This window comes from Cryptococcus depauperatus, chromosome 1 (assembly GCF_001720195.1).
Source record: "Cryptococcus depauperatus CBS 7841 chromosome 1, complete sequence".
Taxonomy (NCBI): domain Eukaryota; kingdom Fungi; phylum Basidiomycota; class Tremellomycetes; order Tremellales; family Cryptococcaceae; genus Cryptococcus; species Cryptococcus depauperatus.
The window spans coordinates 1198421-1217413 of NC_089468.1; the positions used below are offsets into that span (position 1 = coordinate 1198421).

The window sequence follows — 18993 nt, forward strand, 5'->3', positions numbered from 1 at the left end:
ATGTAGACACAACTCTGTAATAGATTCAAGATTGAAATTATAAAAGTTTTGTATGTTGATTTGACAGCCACCAAGTATCTATCAAAGACCAGCAACTGATCATAACCCCCTCCGTACGTTCTTGATCTAAACTGAAGCTTGCGAAAAAGCGACATGAAAGTTTTCCGAGTTGTTTTATAGTAAAATCCTATATCATGAACATCTTGGATGAATTTGAATGATGAGATCCGACTTGTTATAGCAGTTGTCTGTGGACTGCGAATCTGTACGGTCAACAATTATTCTTGCAGATATACGGACTTGTATCTCATTCGATTAACAAAACTTGACATGCTTCAGCAATTAACGCTATTTTAGTTACATGTTGAGCACCAGCAATGAAGCGTGGATGCGGCTGTCTCACAAAATGATACATAGCACCCGTCTTTTGCATTATAATGCCTTGAACTCTTACAGAATTGTAACAATTTGCCTTTGGTCTCAAAATCTCGTCCAGAATGTCGTGTACAGATCAATGCTCGCTTTCTTCTTTCTGATGTCGCATGCGTTAATGCACAGACACCGTCGGCTTTCTACTGTTTCGCAAATTCTCTCGTATACTCTCAGGCTCAGTTACTTCCTCGATGGGAGGGACCGATGTAGCATAAGCTATGTGTTTGTTAACATCATGTTTGTGTTTAGATGATTAATCTCACTTGATGCTTTCCTTATGGTCGACCTACTAGGTGGTAATGGATACATCTTTGGATCGATTCCATTCCTGCTATCTATGCTCACGTTGCTTCCGTTTCCCTTGTAACTCTGCCCACTCTGTGGAGCGCCAACTTTGGCTCGCGTTTGCCGAGACGAAGGTCGAGAACGGATTGCATGAGAGTAAATAGGGGGATTGTCTTCGTCCGTTGCAGTCTAAAGATTGCTTAGCATAGCTTCCTTCGGGTAATGGTGATACTTACGGAGACTGTCGTCCTTTGATCATACACAGTCTCTTTTCCGCCAGGGAGTGGCACCTCTCTTGCATATTCAACGGTTTTTACTTCTCTACGAGTCACGTCTGAATTCTCATGAGAAGAGTTATCCGGCGTATAGCTATATGCGGTAGGTGCCACGCTTCTTGTAGCTGGAAGGGGTATGTCATGGGGTTGCCATAAACGTTGATCGCGGCTACGAGATATTCCCTGTGGCTGAGAATGAGACCTTGCGTGTGATCTTGTGCTAGGTGCATGAGTGTAGGAAGTAGGTGCAACACTCCTGGAAGACGGCAATGGAACATTTCGCGGCTCTATTTCGTGCTGTAATTGGCCATGCCCTATATCATGGTTTTGGTGATGAAAAAGCAGATTGTGAGAATGAGAGCGTATGTGCGTCTTTGCTTGCGAATAGGTGGGAGGAGAACGAGGAATATCAACGCTAAAGCGCTCACCTCTTTCCCCAGGAGGAGTGTCAAGTACAATAAGATCTCTCTTTCCTGACGTTATAATAGAGGGCGCAACGATGGTGGTGGCTGGCGTAGGAGTATAGTGGGTTTCTGGTGACATTTGAGATGGCAGAGCAGCCAAAGTTGGATTGTTTGATCGAGATCTTGAAGACTGATTGTTTTAAAAGTCCGTTTATTTTGTTGATAGGCATAATGAGAGTTACAATTAGCATACAATTGGTACATTGGTAAGCTTTGGTCCTTGATCTTGTTTAATGCTGAAGAACGTCGCGGAACCTTGAACGTACAGGTGGTTGAACAGTAATCTGTTGATGTTGATACAGATACATTGCGGGACAATCACAGAAAATCATCAAGAAAACAAGATATTGAGGGATAAATAGAAGCAAGCATTATAGTCCATGTGAGCTGCTACGCATACCAAGACATCCTCTTTCCGCCACCTACAGTTGGTGCTTTCATCCTATTTGATTCTTCACCCCTTTCACTGCCAACGCCACTCAATCCAAGTGCGCTTGTTCGTGCCCCTTGTATATCTTCGACAGCTCCGCTGATGGTTGCAGGTGCCAATTTGGGTGGCACAAACATGTCATGTGACTTTGGAGGATGATACATAGATTCAGGCTCAGGTAGACTGTCGTTTACTCGAGCAGCAGGATCGTTCTGGCGATCATTATAGAGAGCCGATATAGAATTTGGTTGTGGGGGCAGTCGAGGTTGATAATCTGAACGCGCTCGCGGTTGACTTAAAGGCTGCGGCATCACAGGCTATGTAGACTGTGTAAGCTTATACTTAGACTAACTTGTCGCAACTTACATTAACTCGGTGCCTCATATTAGGCATTGAAGGAGCAGGTCTTGGAGGCATTTGAGATGCTCTCGCAGAGCTGGCCATCGCTCCTCGATATGAGATCGGGATCTGTCCCTGTTGTAGTGATGGCGGAGCCTAAATACAATCAGCTGTGCTATAGCACATCGAGATAGAGAGACTGACCTGATTGGCAGGAATCATGCTGACAGGCCTGCTCTCCTCATCAACTTCTTCTATCTCGCCCAATTCAGGCTCCAAATCCAAATCACCTCTTAACGCGCCAGCCATTCGGTTTCTCGAAGATGGAACATTACTGTTTCGCAGTCCTCTTGATGGTGTGTTCATCTCTGAGTTGCGACCTCGGAAATCAGAGTTGGGGGATTGAAAGTTGGATGGGTCCCTTGACCTGAGTTTATCAGCAGTCTTATTTTCATTTTTGGGGCTGTATACTAACGACGGCAATCCTATATTAGCAGGATCTATTCCACCATTCTGGCCTTGCAGAGGGAAAACAGGATATCTGTCACCATCAGGAATCTGAGACATGGGCCGGTGATGGTGATCATAATTGCGTAAACCGTCAGAAAGGCTCATTCTTCGAGGCCGTCTGCTAGACCCATTCGTGCTGGAAGCTTTAGCCGCTGGACGGGTGGTTTGAGAGCGGCCAAGAGGATTTCCATTGCCTGGAGTAAGCGGAGGAAGGGGCTTGTCAACATGAGAGACACTGTCATTGATGTGAGATCGCCCTCCGTTGCCCGCTGGATCAGTCGTAGAGGGAACCATTGATGTATGAATAGTCTTAGATCTGTCTCCGGCCATCATCTTTTTCAGCTCCGGGTCATGCTCTACTCGGTCAAGATAACTGTCATTGAGATGCGGATTAGAAGCAGGTTCTGGCATTGGAAGATGTACAGTCGTAGAAAGAGCAGTTGGAACTCCGATGCCAAGGCTGTTAGGGGGGAACCTGGTAGGCTGGGTTTGGGAGGAGGAAAGCTGTTGAGTCTGTTGTGGTTGCGTGCGAGGTGTGTGGTACACATTAGGCTGGGCTCCCTGGAAAGGAATGCTCATTTGAGATTGTGGCGGCCTGTTTTGTTGAATCATTGGCTGCGTTTGAGACGTTGAGGTCATGAAGGGCAATGTTGCAGGTGGATGCTGCATCCCTTGAGCATATGGTTGGACCTGAGGAGGAGTTGGAGTCTTGTTCAAAAATTGAGCGGCAGCGCCATGTTGCACTGGATCAACTTGTAACGTTTGGGGAGCTGGAGGCCCTGTCTGAATCTGAGGCATATGTTGAGATAGCACGTTCTGTTGCGGAGCCTGTGCTTGAGGTGCTACCTGCTGCTGGGTACCATTATTGCCGTTCAACTGCGGGAATGCTCCAGGATTGTTAGCAAACCACTCCATAAGCTCAGCAATGCTTTGCATCGGTATCTGACTGGAGTTTGGTTGCTGCTGAGATGCCTGTTGGGTTTGCTGAGTGTATGCGGTCTGCTGAGTGTTTTGTTGTTGAGGTGGGTTGGCGATGGGCGATTGGAATTGCGGGGATTGAATGTTGATTGGAAGGTTTGCAGGTGTCTGATGCAAGACCGTTCCTGGGAGTGCTTGTATAGGCTCCACTCCCGGTATAGGGGGAGCACCACCCATCCAACGTTCAGCTTCTTGCCATGCCTGAGACAAAAGTTAGCTAATCATCTGCAGCAATCTATACTGAACTAACCTCAGCCCGTCCTTCTTCCTTTCCTTGAGCTCTAGCTTCACGGACTCTGAGAGCTTCATGATACTTCCAAAGCCTGCGCAATCATTAGAGTTGAAATGTGGCTGAAAGACAGTTGCTCACTTGTCTCTCGCCTCCTCAAAACATCTCTGCAGCCTTCGCTTCTCCTCGTCTGTCTTTTTACCCTCTTCTCTAGCTCTCCTCAGCGCTCTGACGGCACTGGCCCATTCGTTTTGGTAACCTTTCATCTCATCTTCTCTAATGCCCGCCTCTTGTTCAATTTGAGTACGAGCTACTTGTTCTGCAATCAACTTCGCCTGCAAGTCCCGCAGTTGCTTTTCAGCATTCTCAAGTCGAGCGGTGGCAGTTGCCAAAGCTTGAGCATCCGTGATTTGTAAACGTGTAGTCGTCGCCATCACATCATGGTCTCGACGTGCTTCAGCTAATAAACGGTTGCGCATAGCGTGCATGCTGTGACCGCTAATCAACAAATGACGTTAGTTCAAAAATAAACACCCAGCTCGACCTTGGCAGACCAGGACTTACATGTCGCCTCTTGTTCTAACACTCGTAGGGCCTACAGTCATTTGCTCTTCAAATCTGTGTCCCGTACCAGGCGTTCCTTGCGTAATGTTGTCTTGCGACCAGTACGAACCCTCATCCTGGGAATGAACGTCATCATAAACTTCTAGTCCGTTCGTGCGAGTATCGTCACGGTCGAGAGATGCGCCGTCTCTGCGTGCAGAGGCGGCTATCGTTGAAGGCGCCCGAGCAGCAGGGCGATACATACTGACCGAGTCGTTGGGCGCGAGCTCTGGCACAGGGTACAGTCGCTGATAAGGCTGATTGGGGTCAGGTTGGTTGGGATCGAGAAAATAATTTCTGCCACTGGCCCCAGGCTGGGTATTCGAAGTCGGATTAACCTCAATATCGTGACTGGCAGCTAGCCTACTACCAGTCCTTCTTCGAGGATGCGGCGCCTGACCTTGCGCGTTTGGCGTGACAAGTTTTGGCTGATTAGCAGTCGCAAAACTTCCAATAGAATCAAGCTGTTCGTTGAGACCGAGACCTTGGAGACGCTCGTTCAATGCGTTGAGACTAATTTAACAGGATAAAGTCAGCGCGGTGGCAAGAATGCAGAGAATATAACATGCAGAGACGCGGCGGTGGTGCGTCCCCAAAAATCCAAAAACGTTTTCTGGTAATGGCGGTGAGATGTACCCGGGGAATTGTTTTTCGCCCACCACACAAACAAAGTAGGCACGGCGCATACCCTGTTGGTGCTCGAAATTCCCGCTGGCGAGTCCAAATTTTGCCCAGCAGCAGAGAGATGCACTCACTCCAACAGCGCCGTCTGCTTCATGTCCCCGCCGAAGCCTCCTTCAGACATGCTCTTCTCGAAGCCCTGCATCACCGGCATCTGGTACATGAGCCCGTTTGTCGCGTCGTGGTTGCCCATCCGTAGTGGTCTTGTGGTTGCAAACGGGTGCGTGTGCGGCGAGAAATTCCAGTCGTGGACTTGTTGGTGTGAAGGATGCGATTGTGCATCTCTGTCGTTTTGAACACGAGCAGAACCCATAGGCAGGCCGCCTTGGTGTTCCATTGTTCAGTAAAAGGAGCACCCAAAAGCACAAAGGGCAAGAATAAACGAAACCGAAATGGGAATGGAAAGGTAAAAGACAGATTCTTTTGGACGCGTCAATCCCGATTGCTACTATATAAAGTCGTCTTGCTACCCAGTTGCCTTTTTGCCACCCACGTCGCGTCGCCGAATACGGGCAATCCCAACGTCCCATTCCGGCAAAACAGCGAAAGCCCAGCGAGCCTAATGGGGAAATCGACGCGTCGGACAAGAGAATAGTCAAACGCGAACCATCCTTTGGCTTATGTGGCGCCGGAAGCGGAAGTGAAACGGCCCAGCTACCATTATATTATTCCGGCGTAACGGGTGAGGCCATATTACGTAATTTAGTCGGGCGCTGCCATGCGAAGGAACGGGGTATGGTAAAATGGAAGCCAGGCCATGGCATCTTGCATGTGATTCGACTTGTGAGATGGAGTAACACAGGCAAAGTGGAGCCATTGGTGGGTTATCGGTGCTGAGTAGCTTGTGATGTATATGCATGGTGATGACATGAACTGGCGGCGAGTGAGCGTATTCGAGGGAAAGAAGTGCTGAAGAAAGGAAAAAAAAAAAGGATAAAGATACAAAAAGAAGGGCCCAACTGGGAATTGAACCCAGACTACATCCAAACTATGCGACAATTACCGCGGGAGCATCCCGAAGGATGCGTGCGACGATTACACTATTAGGCCTTCTGCGGCGACAGCTGGCTTTATTCTTTTATCAATGAGGCAGTGGATGCATTGTTTTATAATCAAAATATGAGTCATTGTACTTGTCATATTCAATGGTTGACTTTTTGCATCAAATCCATTCTACCAGACCTCGGTCGCTTCTCCACCAACAGTTTTTTTAATACATGTGTTGGATTGTGGAGCGAGTTACTGGTAACTGAGGAAAGTTAAACATTCTGGCACGTATCTATTTTTCTTGTTCAACATATTGTGCTTTACTTTTGTATATCCATTTCGCTGCTTTACATTGCGGTGTATCCCACTAAACACATAACTGTTGACTGTGTGTTGCCCAAGAGGATATATTCGTGCTATGTGGATGGCTCGATAAATGATATCTTGTGCATTGAATCGCCCCTGTGCCCAGGATAAATGATTTTAGTCATCCACCTCTGGCCTCTTGGGCAAGGAAATGTGAGGAGAGCTGAGGATACAGTGTATATGGGCAAAGTGGCGTAAATGAATGAACCAGGATCAGATTAGCCACTGTGGAATTCGAAGGAGATACAAGTACTTTCAATTTGTAGGTATTCAGAGTATGAACGTGGCTGTCTTTGTTTAGCTCAGCCAGAAGAAAAGCTTTGCAAACCTCATCTCGTGCCAAGGCCTTTCAGTCTCATTCCAGACCTTGCCCCAATCCTGGTATTTAATACTATATGTCTTATTTCTGCGACACTGTACCATCTTGGCAGGTGTGTCTTGCTAAAAAATAAGCATTACCGTAGAATATTGGTCTAACCCCGCTGCTCACTGAGCACTTTGTGTTTCACGTTGGGAAGTGGAAAAAACTCGAATCTATTAGTTGTTAAACATGCAGTGGTTACTGATCGAGTCACGATAATAAAGCGAGGTGAACTTGACAGGTGTTTGACAGGAATAGGATGGATTCTCGGGCTTTGGATGGAAGACGTCGGGACGAGAGGTACTGGGACAAGATGTATCTATCTGAAATAGACTCAAACAGCTATCAAGATTCATTCCTTGAGGAACTATGAACCACAATCCCTTCCTTATATCTTGTTTGCTCAATGTCCTTCAGTCAGGTTCTAGTTCAACCAACTATACTATTTCCTCTGCACACACAGTATGCTGCGTTCTTCTATCCGAACCTTGTACATGATCCTGACATTGTTGTGCAAATAGTTAATATGTTCTATAAAATTTTCCCCGCCGCCTTTTTGTGTATACTTTATCACTCAGCAATCCTCGTTCATCTAGACTTCAAAATCACCATAAATTGCTTGTCATGAAATGCCTAATACATCTTATGGTCTCACAAAAATCATTGTATCTCCTCTAACCCTTACTTCTTCTTTATCCTCTCCTTCACCATCCCACACACTTATTCTTGGTATCTTGACCCATCCGCTGCCACCTACATTCACACAATCCAATTGTACGTCCACCTTTTGGTTTGATAGAATTGGGGGGATATGGATTGCGCGATCGCCGACAAATACAAAATTCTCTGCGATTTCGACTGTGACAGTGACTTGAGCGGCTGGATGATTAGGATGTGTGTTGAAAATGGACAGAATAACGGGAAAGGGGATGTTGGCAGAAACTGAAGAAGGAGATGGCAGATGGAGAGTAGAAATCAAAAAAGAGTCAGTAGGTGGTGGAAGCCGAAGAGGTGGTAAAGGATATGTGGTCTTCACGCTTGCACCCAAAGGGTCACTGCATTGGTCACGCCAATCTGTTAGTCTATAGCTATAAGAGCAAAAAAAACTGTTAGAGACGGGCACACCTTTTCCAAGTGAAGGCGAGTTGGGCAGGAATTTCAGTAGGAATGCCTACAGCGCCTCTGTGTCCCTGCGTAACATCAAAGACGACAAAAGCGCCGTAGGATGTTGCCAGATTCCAAGCTGATGATTAAATCAGCGGGCGACCACTCTTTGGCTCAATCAGTCTTACTTTGAGGAAATTCAGAGGTATCCAAGGATGATAAAACTTGTTTGATTTCGTCATCCTTTTCCTTGTAGACCTATATCAGAATGACACCCACACACAACCTGAAGTAGTGCTCACCAATCGTATCAGTTCCAATGATTCAACAATTACCTCCTTGAGTCCGCCTAGCTTAATGTCTATACCTACCATTGCCTTACCCCCCTCCTTTCCTTTATGAGTCCATTTAATGGTAGTTTCCACTATAAATGTTTGAAGAACAGGAATGACGATGGTATGGTTCGTTTCCTCTGTTATTTCCGGTAAAGGTGCATTTGAAGGCGTAGCATTGGCAGGAGGAGAGCGACGAAACGTAGATTGGAGTGAGAAATCAATGATTTTCGTAGAAACTTTGGGCGGCGAACACAGCTGTAGAAATACTGCATGCTTTGAGCCTGTCTCAAGCCGAGGAAGGGGAATACTTTGGATCAAAGTTGCAGAGTGACGATCCTCTACTTTTATTGATGATCCTAAACATCCGTTTAGCCAATTCTATCAGCGATTGACGAACATGACTTACCATCATCGTCCCCGTCTTCTCCTGGCTGCAGAAAGATTGATAGCTGTGCATCAAATCCTCGTTCATCGTTGTTTCGGATTTGAAGCTCAATTGGCAACATGTCGTTAACATAGGTTGAAGGGTGATGAATAGCTTCCAGATGTATACGATGTGGTTGAGGTTTGAAGCTTACTAGTATAAGTATAGCTTATTGTGATTGAAAACACTCACTGAACAAATTCTGAAATGGTGTCTGCTCGTAAAGAACCATTCTTTGTTTGCCATTCACCAATGTTCCCAGGGGTGAAAATTAAGTCAATGGGCCAAGCCCTTTGTACAAGCGACAGCTTTATACCCGAGATAGATACCTCCCCCTCACTATCATTTGTAAGGTAGCCATTGATAACAAGATTTTGACCTGGTCGCCATTGTAGTGGCGCGTACTTGTCTTCTGTGCTAACTATCCGAACGGGGTCATCTTGGAGTTGTTCAGGTTTCTCGATAGAAGGAGTGAGTATTACTGGAAGTCGATTATCTGAGAAGATAATTTCACATGATGCGAATTTCAGATCATTGATGATAACGTTCTCGGGGCAGTGAAGGACAACTTGATATGCAACGGATTTTGAAATGGCAGCTTCAGATTGCCAAAAGCCCACTCGTACATCCACTCGAGAGATGTTAAATTTCAATCGTTAACCGCATAAAATCGCTCACATAAATCCATACCCTCTTCGCCACTCATCTCCATAACAATTGACTCCGTACTTGTGGGAGTGGTCGTCTATGCCAAGCCATCAGCTTGAAAGGCTCTATTTGTCACGCAAGTAAACAAACCTCAAACATTGATAGTAACTCTTCTTGCAGGTTTTTCCTTTCTCGCATATCCATATCACTCCCCCCACACATCATTTCCAAGCTCAGCTTACACACTTCCTCAATGTCACCAGTCTCTTTTGAACATTTGTACCATAAAGCTTTAATTGTCTTGACAATTTCAGTCCATTTGTCTTTCTTGAAGGAAGTGGAAATACGGTCAAAGAACCGGACTGCCATGTCATGCTGATTAGCTTGATGATATGTAGATGCGATACGAAATGCAACATAGAGAGCGAGGCGGTTGAATGGTGGATTATGGTCCTTGAGAAGTAAGTAGGCTTTGGAAAATAGCTATAACACAAATTCAGCCTGTTACGTATCAGAGGCATGAGGACTGTTATACCTCAATCACCAAAGCTGTATGATCAACTTTTTTCTCATTTGCGAACCCTGGGGCTGCGGACACGAAGCCTGAGGTTTTTCCTGATTCTAAATCCAAAGCGTCGCTCTATATATGGTGCTTTAGCGAGCTTGAAGACGAGCATTCGCTCACCTCAACCTCCAAAGCTTCCTTGAACCTTTTGTACCTTTCAATGCTACAGCATGCTGCTGTATAATAGTACATGGCAGGATGCTGTAGCGTTTGAGATGGATTTGTAGAAGAAAGAGGCGTGACAAAATACTCCGGGTCTTGAGAGATGACAGATGAGTTCAGTGTTGGGAAAGAGGGCACAGGTGTACTGGTATGTAGACCATGTGATTGCGCCATTTCCAACAATTCTGCAAAGATACGGTATCTTTATAGACACCAATTAGTTAAGTTTTTCTACATACAAAAGTTACTTGCTGTCGTGCAATCCAGCTCCAATACTCAAATGTTTCTTCACCAATACCCCAGCCTTTCGAGAAATCACCAAAACGCTTAACATGGACATAGAACGATGCTAGGGCACGAGAGCCCTCGGAATCATACAGAGCTAACTTGCAAATCTATGATGTGTTCTTAAGCCACATGCATATTGTAGGCTACGAAGAGGGCTCACTCTTATGGCTACGCAATCGGCTAGAACTTTTGCTTCTGCCCACCTTTTTGTCCGAGGAGAGAGTATCGTTGTTGATGAAAACATTTTGGCTAACTCATTCCAGCAATCTTCATAGTGCCTTTGTAAGGAAAATTTAGCGATTACACTTTTTGAATCGAAATGGAAATGCACCTTCGAGCAACATCAATTTCGCCTCTAACTTCTGCAAACCACCCCATTTTCCAATCATATCTTACTGCCCATCCTTGCGGACTAAGTGCTTTCTGTCCACAGGACGTCGTGATCGGGGAATGTGAAGGTTGACTTGCGGAAGCTCGATTTTTTTTCCGGCGTACTCTTTTTGAATGAGCTGTGTAATACTCAAGAGCTGAATCGTAGAGGGCTTCTTGGATGGAAGAAATAAAATCAGGTAGCTGATCTGCTGCTACCGGCGAAAGAACAAAGAGAGAAGCTTTGGATGAGAGAGACGATGCACGACGGACAAAAGATAACCGCGGGTCAAGCGCAGGTGAGTCAAGTGTCCGAAAACTTGCCATGAGGACAACTGTTAGTTTGATACCTCTTTCCCCCAACCTCCTCCTCCTATCCCCGATCTGTTTGACCAGCAAATCGTCCATTTCTTTTTCCTTCTCTTTTTCTTGCGTTTCTCTCTTCTCCTTCTCCTCGGCTGTTTCCAGTCCTTTGGGTATAGGTGGTGACTCATACAGTCGCAAAAAGAGGATGAGGACAGATGGAACAAGCTCTGCGTGTTTACGAACCCACACCGGGGCAATCAGGCCGTCTGGGTAGAGCGGCGAGGAGGAAATGAGAGGGGATAATGGCGAGTGAGGCGAAGACAATGCGTCAGGAGTAGCCGAGCTGTCTGAGGGCTGTATCTTTCTCATGGGCAAGCGAACTGCCTTGTCTACAAGGATGATACAAAAATCCTTTCTCTCTCTCTGACGCAGCCATATCTTGGGATCTGGCTTTAAGCTTGAGAATACCGTGCGTAAGTTACTTATGAGTTGCGTAAATTGACTATCTGAATTGTTCATGTCATCATTGTCAATAAGAGTATCACAGTCAGTGTCGCTGCTCTGGTCCAGACCAGCCACAAACATGAGTGGCCGTGGATGGGCCAGAAACTAGATTGTATTGAGATTGAGCTCATAAGTACAAACAATCCGAGTCCTTACTCACTTCTATGGGATAAGAATTCATTTTGGTGCTTGAAAGATGAGATGAAAGAGGTAATAGAATTGTTAATAACTAAAAACACTTATGTTACGTAATCATTGCAACATGTCTTGCATAAACATCACCTTCATCTTGACTTTTATGCACAGACCTCTGCTTCACTACATTAATTACCATGTTGGGCGATAAAAACCTCGACGCGCCGCAGCCAGTCCGGTCAACCACGATATATAATTACCAGATGCGTTTGCTCAATCGAAATTCACCACCAGCAACTCCTATAAAAAGGGCAGTCGCTAAAATGCTCATTGATACTTCTTCCTCTTCTTCTTCAACGCCGCAAAAACAACAACCATCTCATGTCAGAGGAGCAAAGAGCGTGGACATTGCTAGGTTGCAATGGGAGGCAAAAATTGCGGAGTCACAGCCAACCAAGTCCGCTGCCCAGGATGATCGGATACCTGTAGAGCAAACAGAGGACAAACACTCCGCTTCGTCTACGGCAAGAAAGGTTGCCAAGAGAGCTACTGTCTATGGCTTCAGTGAACACGACAGCAACAGTAACATACCTATGGCTGCCTCTGCAACTTTTGCCCATCCGGATCAGGAGCAGCCTTATACGTTGCTTGAATCGACCGATTCTTACATTTCGCCTACTGTTGATGGAGAAAGCTTGAAAAGCGTGACGCCTTCGTCCAGGTCTCAATCTATTGAAGAGAGGCTTGCCGTTGCCAAAGCAAACGCACTTAAAAGAAGGCAACTCAGACAACAAGAGAAAACGGTTTGCGACACTCAATCATCCATAGAAAGCTCTGCTACTTTATCTCAATCACAGAGTTTGGTTATTGAAACACGACCAGATAATCTTGATTCTCTCACCCAATTGGAGAAAAACGATACTAAAGTCAGAAGGATGAAAGATCAAGCTGAGAGCAAGAAACTGCGAGAGAGCGTGGATACGAATTCACAAAGAGGGAACAAAGACATGAAATCTATGAAAGCACTGGACATACAGAAGCCTACGGTTTTAGGTACCACAATTGAAGATGAGAGGAGAGTATTTGCCACTAGAGATCAGGAGAACCTAGAGAACAAGTCAATACAGCGTGCTCCTCTAACTCCTTTAGCTTCAAAGATCGCTTCATCTCCCTTTGCTGACCTCTTTACGCCAACCCGAGCCCCCCTCGCCGGTCCAAGTACCCCCAATACTGCCTCTACACCTGTATCCCGATCTTCTTTACGGTCCATTGTTACACCACCTAGTGCAGCTCCTATGCGTTATGTACCTTCTGGCCTCTCATCCTCAGTCACTCAACCTTTATCGGAATCTGTTGCCAAACCCAACGATGGTGCAAGGAAATATGGCTTAATAAGTCGTACAGATAGAAGGAAGCTAGGAAGACATTTGCCCAGGATAGCATCAGGAGAAAAGGGGTGGAATAATACCGGATTACAAGGCCATGTTCAAGATACATTGGAGGGAGAAAGGATGTCGGCTACTATGAGGAAGGCTCTTGCTTTGACAGGGAGTAATGAAGAGAAGAATTTGTCTTCATCAATTCCAGCAACTAGAGTGACTATAAAAGAATTGCCATCTTCAATTGCACCGGGTTTGAAAACTTCTATCTCTCGAGCCACTCGTCCTCGTGACATTGTCTTGGCCCCTTCTCAGGCAGATAATCACCTATCCGGCAACGCAGCACCGTCTACGCCGTCAAAACGACGATCGCAATATATGCCATACACTCCAAAATCTTCAATACCAAGCGCTATTGGTCCCATGTCCCCTCGTCCTGAACTAACAAGTGAAGACATGAAGGGACTGATGTCTGCCGTTGGAAATCTACCGGCACGAGGAACTGCCCAGGAAGAAGATGACGGAGTCACGGGGATGTCAAATCGTCTTCGCTTGAATAAATCTCGCCTTCCTCCCTCTGCTTCATCTCGTGATCTTGCTCCCGCACCTCTCCCTTCAAAACGGCTAGTTCAAACAAATTGGATGGACAAACATCGGCATGCTTTGGGGAGTTATGAGTATCTTTGTCATGTTGGTGAGGCGCAGCAATGGATTGAAGGGTGTCTGGGAGAAGAATTGCCTTTTGGGGTCACAGAAATGGAGGAACGGCTGAGAGATGGAGTAGTATTGGCGAAATTGGCCAAAGTGTACGAGGGTGAGGAGGTTGTGAGAAAAATTTGGATGGTGAGCACGCATCAAACTCGGATGAGTCATTGTTGCTAATGACCGTGAAGGAGACAAAACATAGGTACAAGCAGTCGGATAATATCAATCATTTTCTCAATTTTGTTAGAAACGTTGGGATGCCAGAAGTTGGTTCTTTATGTCTTGTATTGCAATACTGCATTCAATACTAACTCTCCTGCAGACGTTCATCTTCGAGCTTACAGATCTTTATGATAAGAAGAATATACCTAAAGTCATTTTTTGCATTCACATCTTGAGGCAAGCGTACTCGAAACATGCCAATTACTATATGCTGATTTCTTACAGTCATTTACTTGCTTGTCTAGGCAGAGCAGAGCGTATTGGAAATCTGGTTGGACAGTTTGAATTCACCAGTATGTCGTCTGATTATTTCGTATTGGACATCAGCTGACATGCTACCAGATGAGCAGATCGCTGCGGCGCAAAGAGGGCTGCAAGGTGTGGCAATGCCTAATTTTGGTGATGTCAGCAACACTCTTGCCAAAGAAGCAAGCTGGGCGCCCACAGAGCCTGAAGAGACAGAAGAAGAATGTACGTGACCTGATAGGCTTTGAACAAAACGCGCTGACAGAGATAGCTCGTGACCGCTTGTTATTGGAATGTGAGGGTTCAGTCATTGGCCTTCAATGTTATCTTCGCGGTCACTTAGTTCGCATGTCTACTTCCCGCACCCAAGCTAAGTTGGAGCTTGCCGAGCCCATCACAAGACGGTTTCAAGCCCGCGCACGCGGTGCGCTTTGTCGAAGAAGGCTTTTGGAAGAAATTAGAGAGCGGAGATCGCTCCATAACGTGGCCAAATCAATACAAGCATCAGCAAGGGGCCTTATGGTAAGGCAACAATGGAGGACGAAAATGATAGAAGTACAAAAATTGGCAGGTGTAGCAACCAGGATGCAAGCCCAGATCCAAGGAGCAATGACCAGAATGAGGCTTGGTATCATCAAAAAGAGATTACGACAGTTTACGAAGAGCATTGTTGGTTTTCAAGGACACTGTCGCAGTTGTCTTGATCGGAGGGTCAAAAGGAACCATTGGGCTGTTATGGCTGAACCGCACATGGTGTATTCGATCAAATCTGTCCAAGCTCTCTTGCGAGGTCATCTCTACCGCCAGACGCTTGCTGCTCAGCAATGCAGGATGTTTGCTCATGTTACAACATTCACGTCTCTGCAATCACATCTCCGAGGAGTTCTAGTACGTCGCTACATGCGCACACAAGAGCAGAAAATGGACAATGCTGCTGATTGCATTGTGGCCATTCAAAGTGTTGCACGAAGCGTTTTATGCCGTAGGCGAAAACGTCATCTTATGACCACTCTTCAGCAGACGTCGCCAGCAACTGTTTCTTTCCAATCTCTTGCTCGTGCTCGTCTTGCAAGGCAGTCACATAAAAACATGCAGAAAGCTTTGGCCAAAGTTGAAGTGGCAGGATCTGTTGGGGGATTGCAAGCCTTTCTGAGAACTCGTCTCGCCAAGAAACAAACGACGGAGCAAAAGAAGAAGCTTGAGTTCGTACAACCGGATGTTATAGGTTTCCAAGCTGTTGCTCGAGGATACATTGCCAGGGAAGACTATAGATTTTGGAGAGATTATCTCCACGACCCAAAGACTCTTGGCGCGCTTGTATTCCTTCAATCTCTTATGCGAGGATTTAACGCCAGGAGACGGCTCTTCTTGAGAACAACTTATATTCATCGAAATATTGACAAAATTATCAAGATCCAAGCCCTCTGGCGTGGCCGACAACAGCGCCAATCTTACGACAAGCTCATGACTGGTGTCGATGTCGATGTATCAACCATTCAAAGCTATATGCATCTCTTAGATGACACAGAGTCTGACTTTGCTGACCAAGTCCGCATTGAAGCCCTCCGAGGTCAAGTTGTAGATTTGATTAGGGAAAACCAAAACCTCGAGACAGAAGTAAAAGATTTGGATACAAAGATCGCCTTGATCATCAATAACCAGATGTCTTTCCAAGAGCTCGCTCGTGCAAAGCGAAGAACCGAACCAGTGACGTATCAGACTCCCTCGAATGATCCGTTCTCCGGGGGCGTTCACCTGGATAGAACGATGCAGCGCAAACTTGAGCTATATGAACAGCTTTTCTTCATGCTGCAAACAAAACCCGAATACTTATCAAGGTTACTCAGAGTTCTTAGTAGTGGCGGGGAGAGTGCAGAGAAGAACAAACGAATGATTGAGGGTGTAACGATGATTCTATTCGCTTTTGGGCACGAAAGAAGGGAAGAATATCTTTTTCACAAGCTCCTTCAAGTAAGCTTTTTGTTTGGTTTGGTTTGTCAATGCTGAAGATTTTTCAAGCTGGCCGCTCATGAAGAGATCTTACGAGCCCAATCTCTCGTTAATCTTGTCCATTCCCGATTCACAATCATCTCTGTCACAACACAATATGTTAAGCCTTCTCTTGCCGGTTTCATTCGTGATGTTATTGCCCCTCACATTATGAGGATCATCAGTGCTCCCGACTTAGACTTGTGTTCAGATCCTGTGAAAGTAAGTCGTTTGTATATACTCCGTATGACGCTTTGGATAATTGACACCTTTAGATTTATATGCGAATGATTAGCGCAGAGGAGACACAGACAGGCATGCCCTCGACTTTGCCGAAAGACAGAAATGCCGATCAAATTTTACAAGAACATGCAATGACGCGTGCTATATTTATCAGGAGTGAGTCATCGATTCCAGATATGTTTTGCAATGAAGTTGAACATCACCTTAGATTTGCAAGAACTAAGAAATTTAACAGACATGTTACTTGAAGATATGTTACAAGTTCCTGAGAAGCTTCCATATACAATTCGATTGCTTGCTCGAGAGGCATTACTTGCTTTGCAGGCAGGCCACCTTTTCTAGCACTGCAAACATCTACTGACATTTACACAGAGAAAATTTCCAGAAGCAACAGATGATGAACTTGTTCCTGTTGTGTCTCGTATCGTCATATTACCTTTCATTCTTCCTGTTGTCATGTGAGTGTAGATTCCAGAACCTATCACTGATATGCTGACTGAGGCTCGCGTAGAGCGCCAGAACAATATGGTATAGCTCCTGATGGTGTTGGCACTGTTGAGCGCGGTAATCTATCTGAACTTGCTAATCTTTTCAATCACGTTGCAAGCCAAGAGTACATGAACACACCGGATCAGAGGTTATTGAGGACTCCACTTGAGGCTTTCATTACCGCAATGGCTATACCTTGGAGGGAATGGGTCTTGGATGGTAAGTGGGTCTTTTCTTGACGGAAAGCTGCCTACCTGATGTTTCTAGTTGCCAATGTGGAGCATGCTGAAGGCCATTTCCAAGCTCACGAATTGTTTGAATCGACTATCGAGGCAAAACCTATCAAGATCACAAGGGCTGATATCTACGGCACATTGAGCTGCCTGATCCAAGATGTTGATTACTTGACAGCCGAAAATAGGAAGGATCCAATCGTACCCATTCTGGAGGAGCTGGAAGGCCCGCCTATTGATTACGATCGGAGCAAAAACCCTGTCAATCTTCGTTTGACAAATCGCCTTGCTAAACCTCAATGTTGGTTGTCTTTAGATTCTTTTCAGGCGTCTTGCTGATGCACACAAACAGCTGGTGGCCCGAATGCTACTGAAAAGGCTGATTGGATTCAGGCTAAACGACATGTTCTCGCTGTATTGCGTGTTCAGACAGGTAAAACCTTGTTTGACGTGCTTGTCGCTCGCCCAGAAGAATGTCATGAACAAATGTGGGTTGAAGAAGTTCTGCGAGATATCGCTCTTGAGAACACAAGGAAGGCCCAACATGGTTTGCCACCTACGCCCGTGGAACAAGAATATCAAATTGAAAGCATTCGATCGTGAGTTTGTGTATTTTACATCAAAATTCGGCTAATAGCACACCAGATTACCATTTCACGAAGTCAAGTCTCGTGCCATCGAATTTTGTATGAAGCTCGAACGTTCCGGAAAACTTTCAAGAGAAGATCATCTTCAAGGATTATTAGTATCTGTAGCCTCAGATATTCGTCAAAAGCATCATCTTCGAAAAATACGTAAAGACAATCTTGCTGGAATGGTAAAGGCACACGAAGATATGACCAAGAAGAGGGCAGAGTACGGGACACAGGTCAAGGCATACCATGACTATATTGATGGTGCCATGGCCGAATTGCAAGCTAAGGGGTGCACTCTATTACTGTTATTGCAGACCAACGGCGTTGACGAATCATATAGCAAAAAGAAGCCGATATTCATGAGTAAACAGTATAGGCACCAAATGTCTCAGAAAAGACATGGTAAACAAGCCAAATTCGGATCTTACAAATATAATGCTGCAGAGCTATACGAAAAACGTAAGGATTTCCGTTTCGCTTATTCGCAACCTGTTCATATCTATATAGGCATTCTTCTTTCCGTAAATCAGTTCTCTCCCCGACAGTTTGACAAGCTTTTCATAATTATTTCCTCTAATGAGGTCGGCGTGTTTAGCCTTGAACTTTCACACCCAACCTCTACAACTGCCGCTGGAGGATTATTGGGAGAAGATGAAGTTCGAATGGAGGACTTGTTAGGAGCACAGTATGAGAATAAGGAGCGATTGGACATGTTTGAAGGACAAGCGACGTTTGCATTAAATATGCTGATTCACCAGATTAATAAGAGTATGTCAATGAAGACAGATGAAAAATTGTGTGCTAACCACTCTAAAGAATTCTACAGCTCGTAAAGTTACGCATTGCGGAATTCTATTGTATTGATGCTATTAGGGACTTTTTGGATTTCTATGGATGTAATGAATCGACAACTTGTTACATTTAAGTATGCACTCGTATAGCCTTTTTATGTTGGGCTTCTGTCAATTCGATTTAGAAAGCCGTCAGCTCATATCCGATCACTGAGCGTGTAAATGGCCAGCAAGCATTGCTCAACCATGTAAAGACAGATAGGGTATCGAATAGACCAGTC

The 18993-nt window shown here is 45.4% G+C and overlaps 3 protein-coding genes across 3 annotated transcripts; 1 reads left to right on the forward strand and 2 right to left on the reverse strand.

Annotated features, from left to right (window-relative positions):
* Positions 1-547: 547 nt before the first annotated feature.
* Positions 548-5563, reverse strand: L203_100453 (uncharacterized protein; the record flags this gene model as incomplete). Its single annotated transcript, XM_066209912.1, has 12 exons — positions 548-648; positions 696-906; positions 954-1586; positions 1723-1740; positions 1883-2203; positions 2253-2381; positions 2430-2652; positions 2701-3914; positions 3964-4036; positions 4084-4440; positions 4507-5058; positions 5301-5563. 12 exons carry the CDS (start codon positions 5561-5563, stop codon positions 548-550), a joined length of 4095 nt encoding a protein of 1364 aa, XP_066066009.1.
* A 2020-nt stretch (positions 5564-7583) lies between these two features.
* L203_100454 (uncharacterized protein) lies at positions 7584-11826 on the reverse strand (the record flags this gene model as incomplete). Its single annotated transcript, XM_066209913.1, has 14 exons — positions 7584-7995; positions 8066-8183; positions 8233-8293; positions 8347-8735; positions 8786-8952; positions 8996-9434; positions 9482-9548; positions 9602-9934; positions 9987-10091; positions 10137-10380; positions 10431-10573; positions 10627-10744; positions 10798-11750; positions 11806-11826. The coding sequence occupies 14 exons, from the start codon at positions 11824-11826 to the stop codon at positions 7584-7586; spliced, it is 3570 nt and encodes a 1189-aa protein (XP_066066010.1).
* A 217-nt stretch (positions 11827-12043) lies between these two features.
* Positions 12044-18754, forward strand: L203_100455 (uncharacterized protein; the record flags this gene model as incomplete). Its single annotated transcript, XM_066209914.1, has 17 exons — positions 12044-14002; positions 14053-14130; positions 14187-14263; positions 14312-14379; positions 14429-14557; positions 14604-16303; positions 16352-16543; positions 16597-16720; positions 16773-16888; positions 16937-17022; positions 17076-17272; positions 17321-17587; positions 17639-17885; positions 17932-18210; positions 18262-18380; positions 18429-18689; positions 18738-18754. 17 exons carry the CDS (start codon positions 12044-12046, stop codon positions 18752-18754), a joined length of 5916 nt encoding a protein of 1971 aa, XP_066066011.1.
* Between the last annotated feature and the right edge of the window lie 239 nt (positions 18755-18993).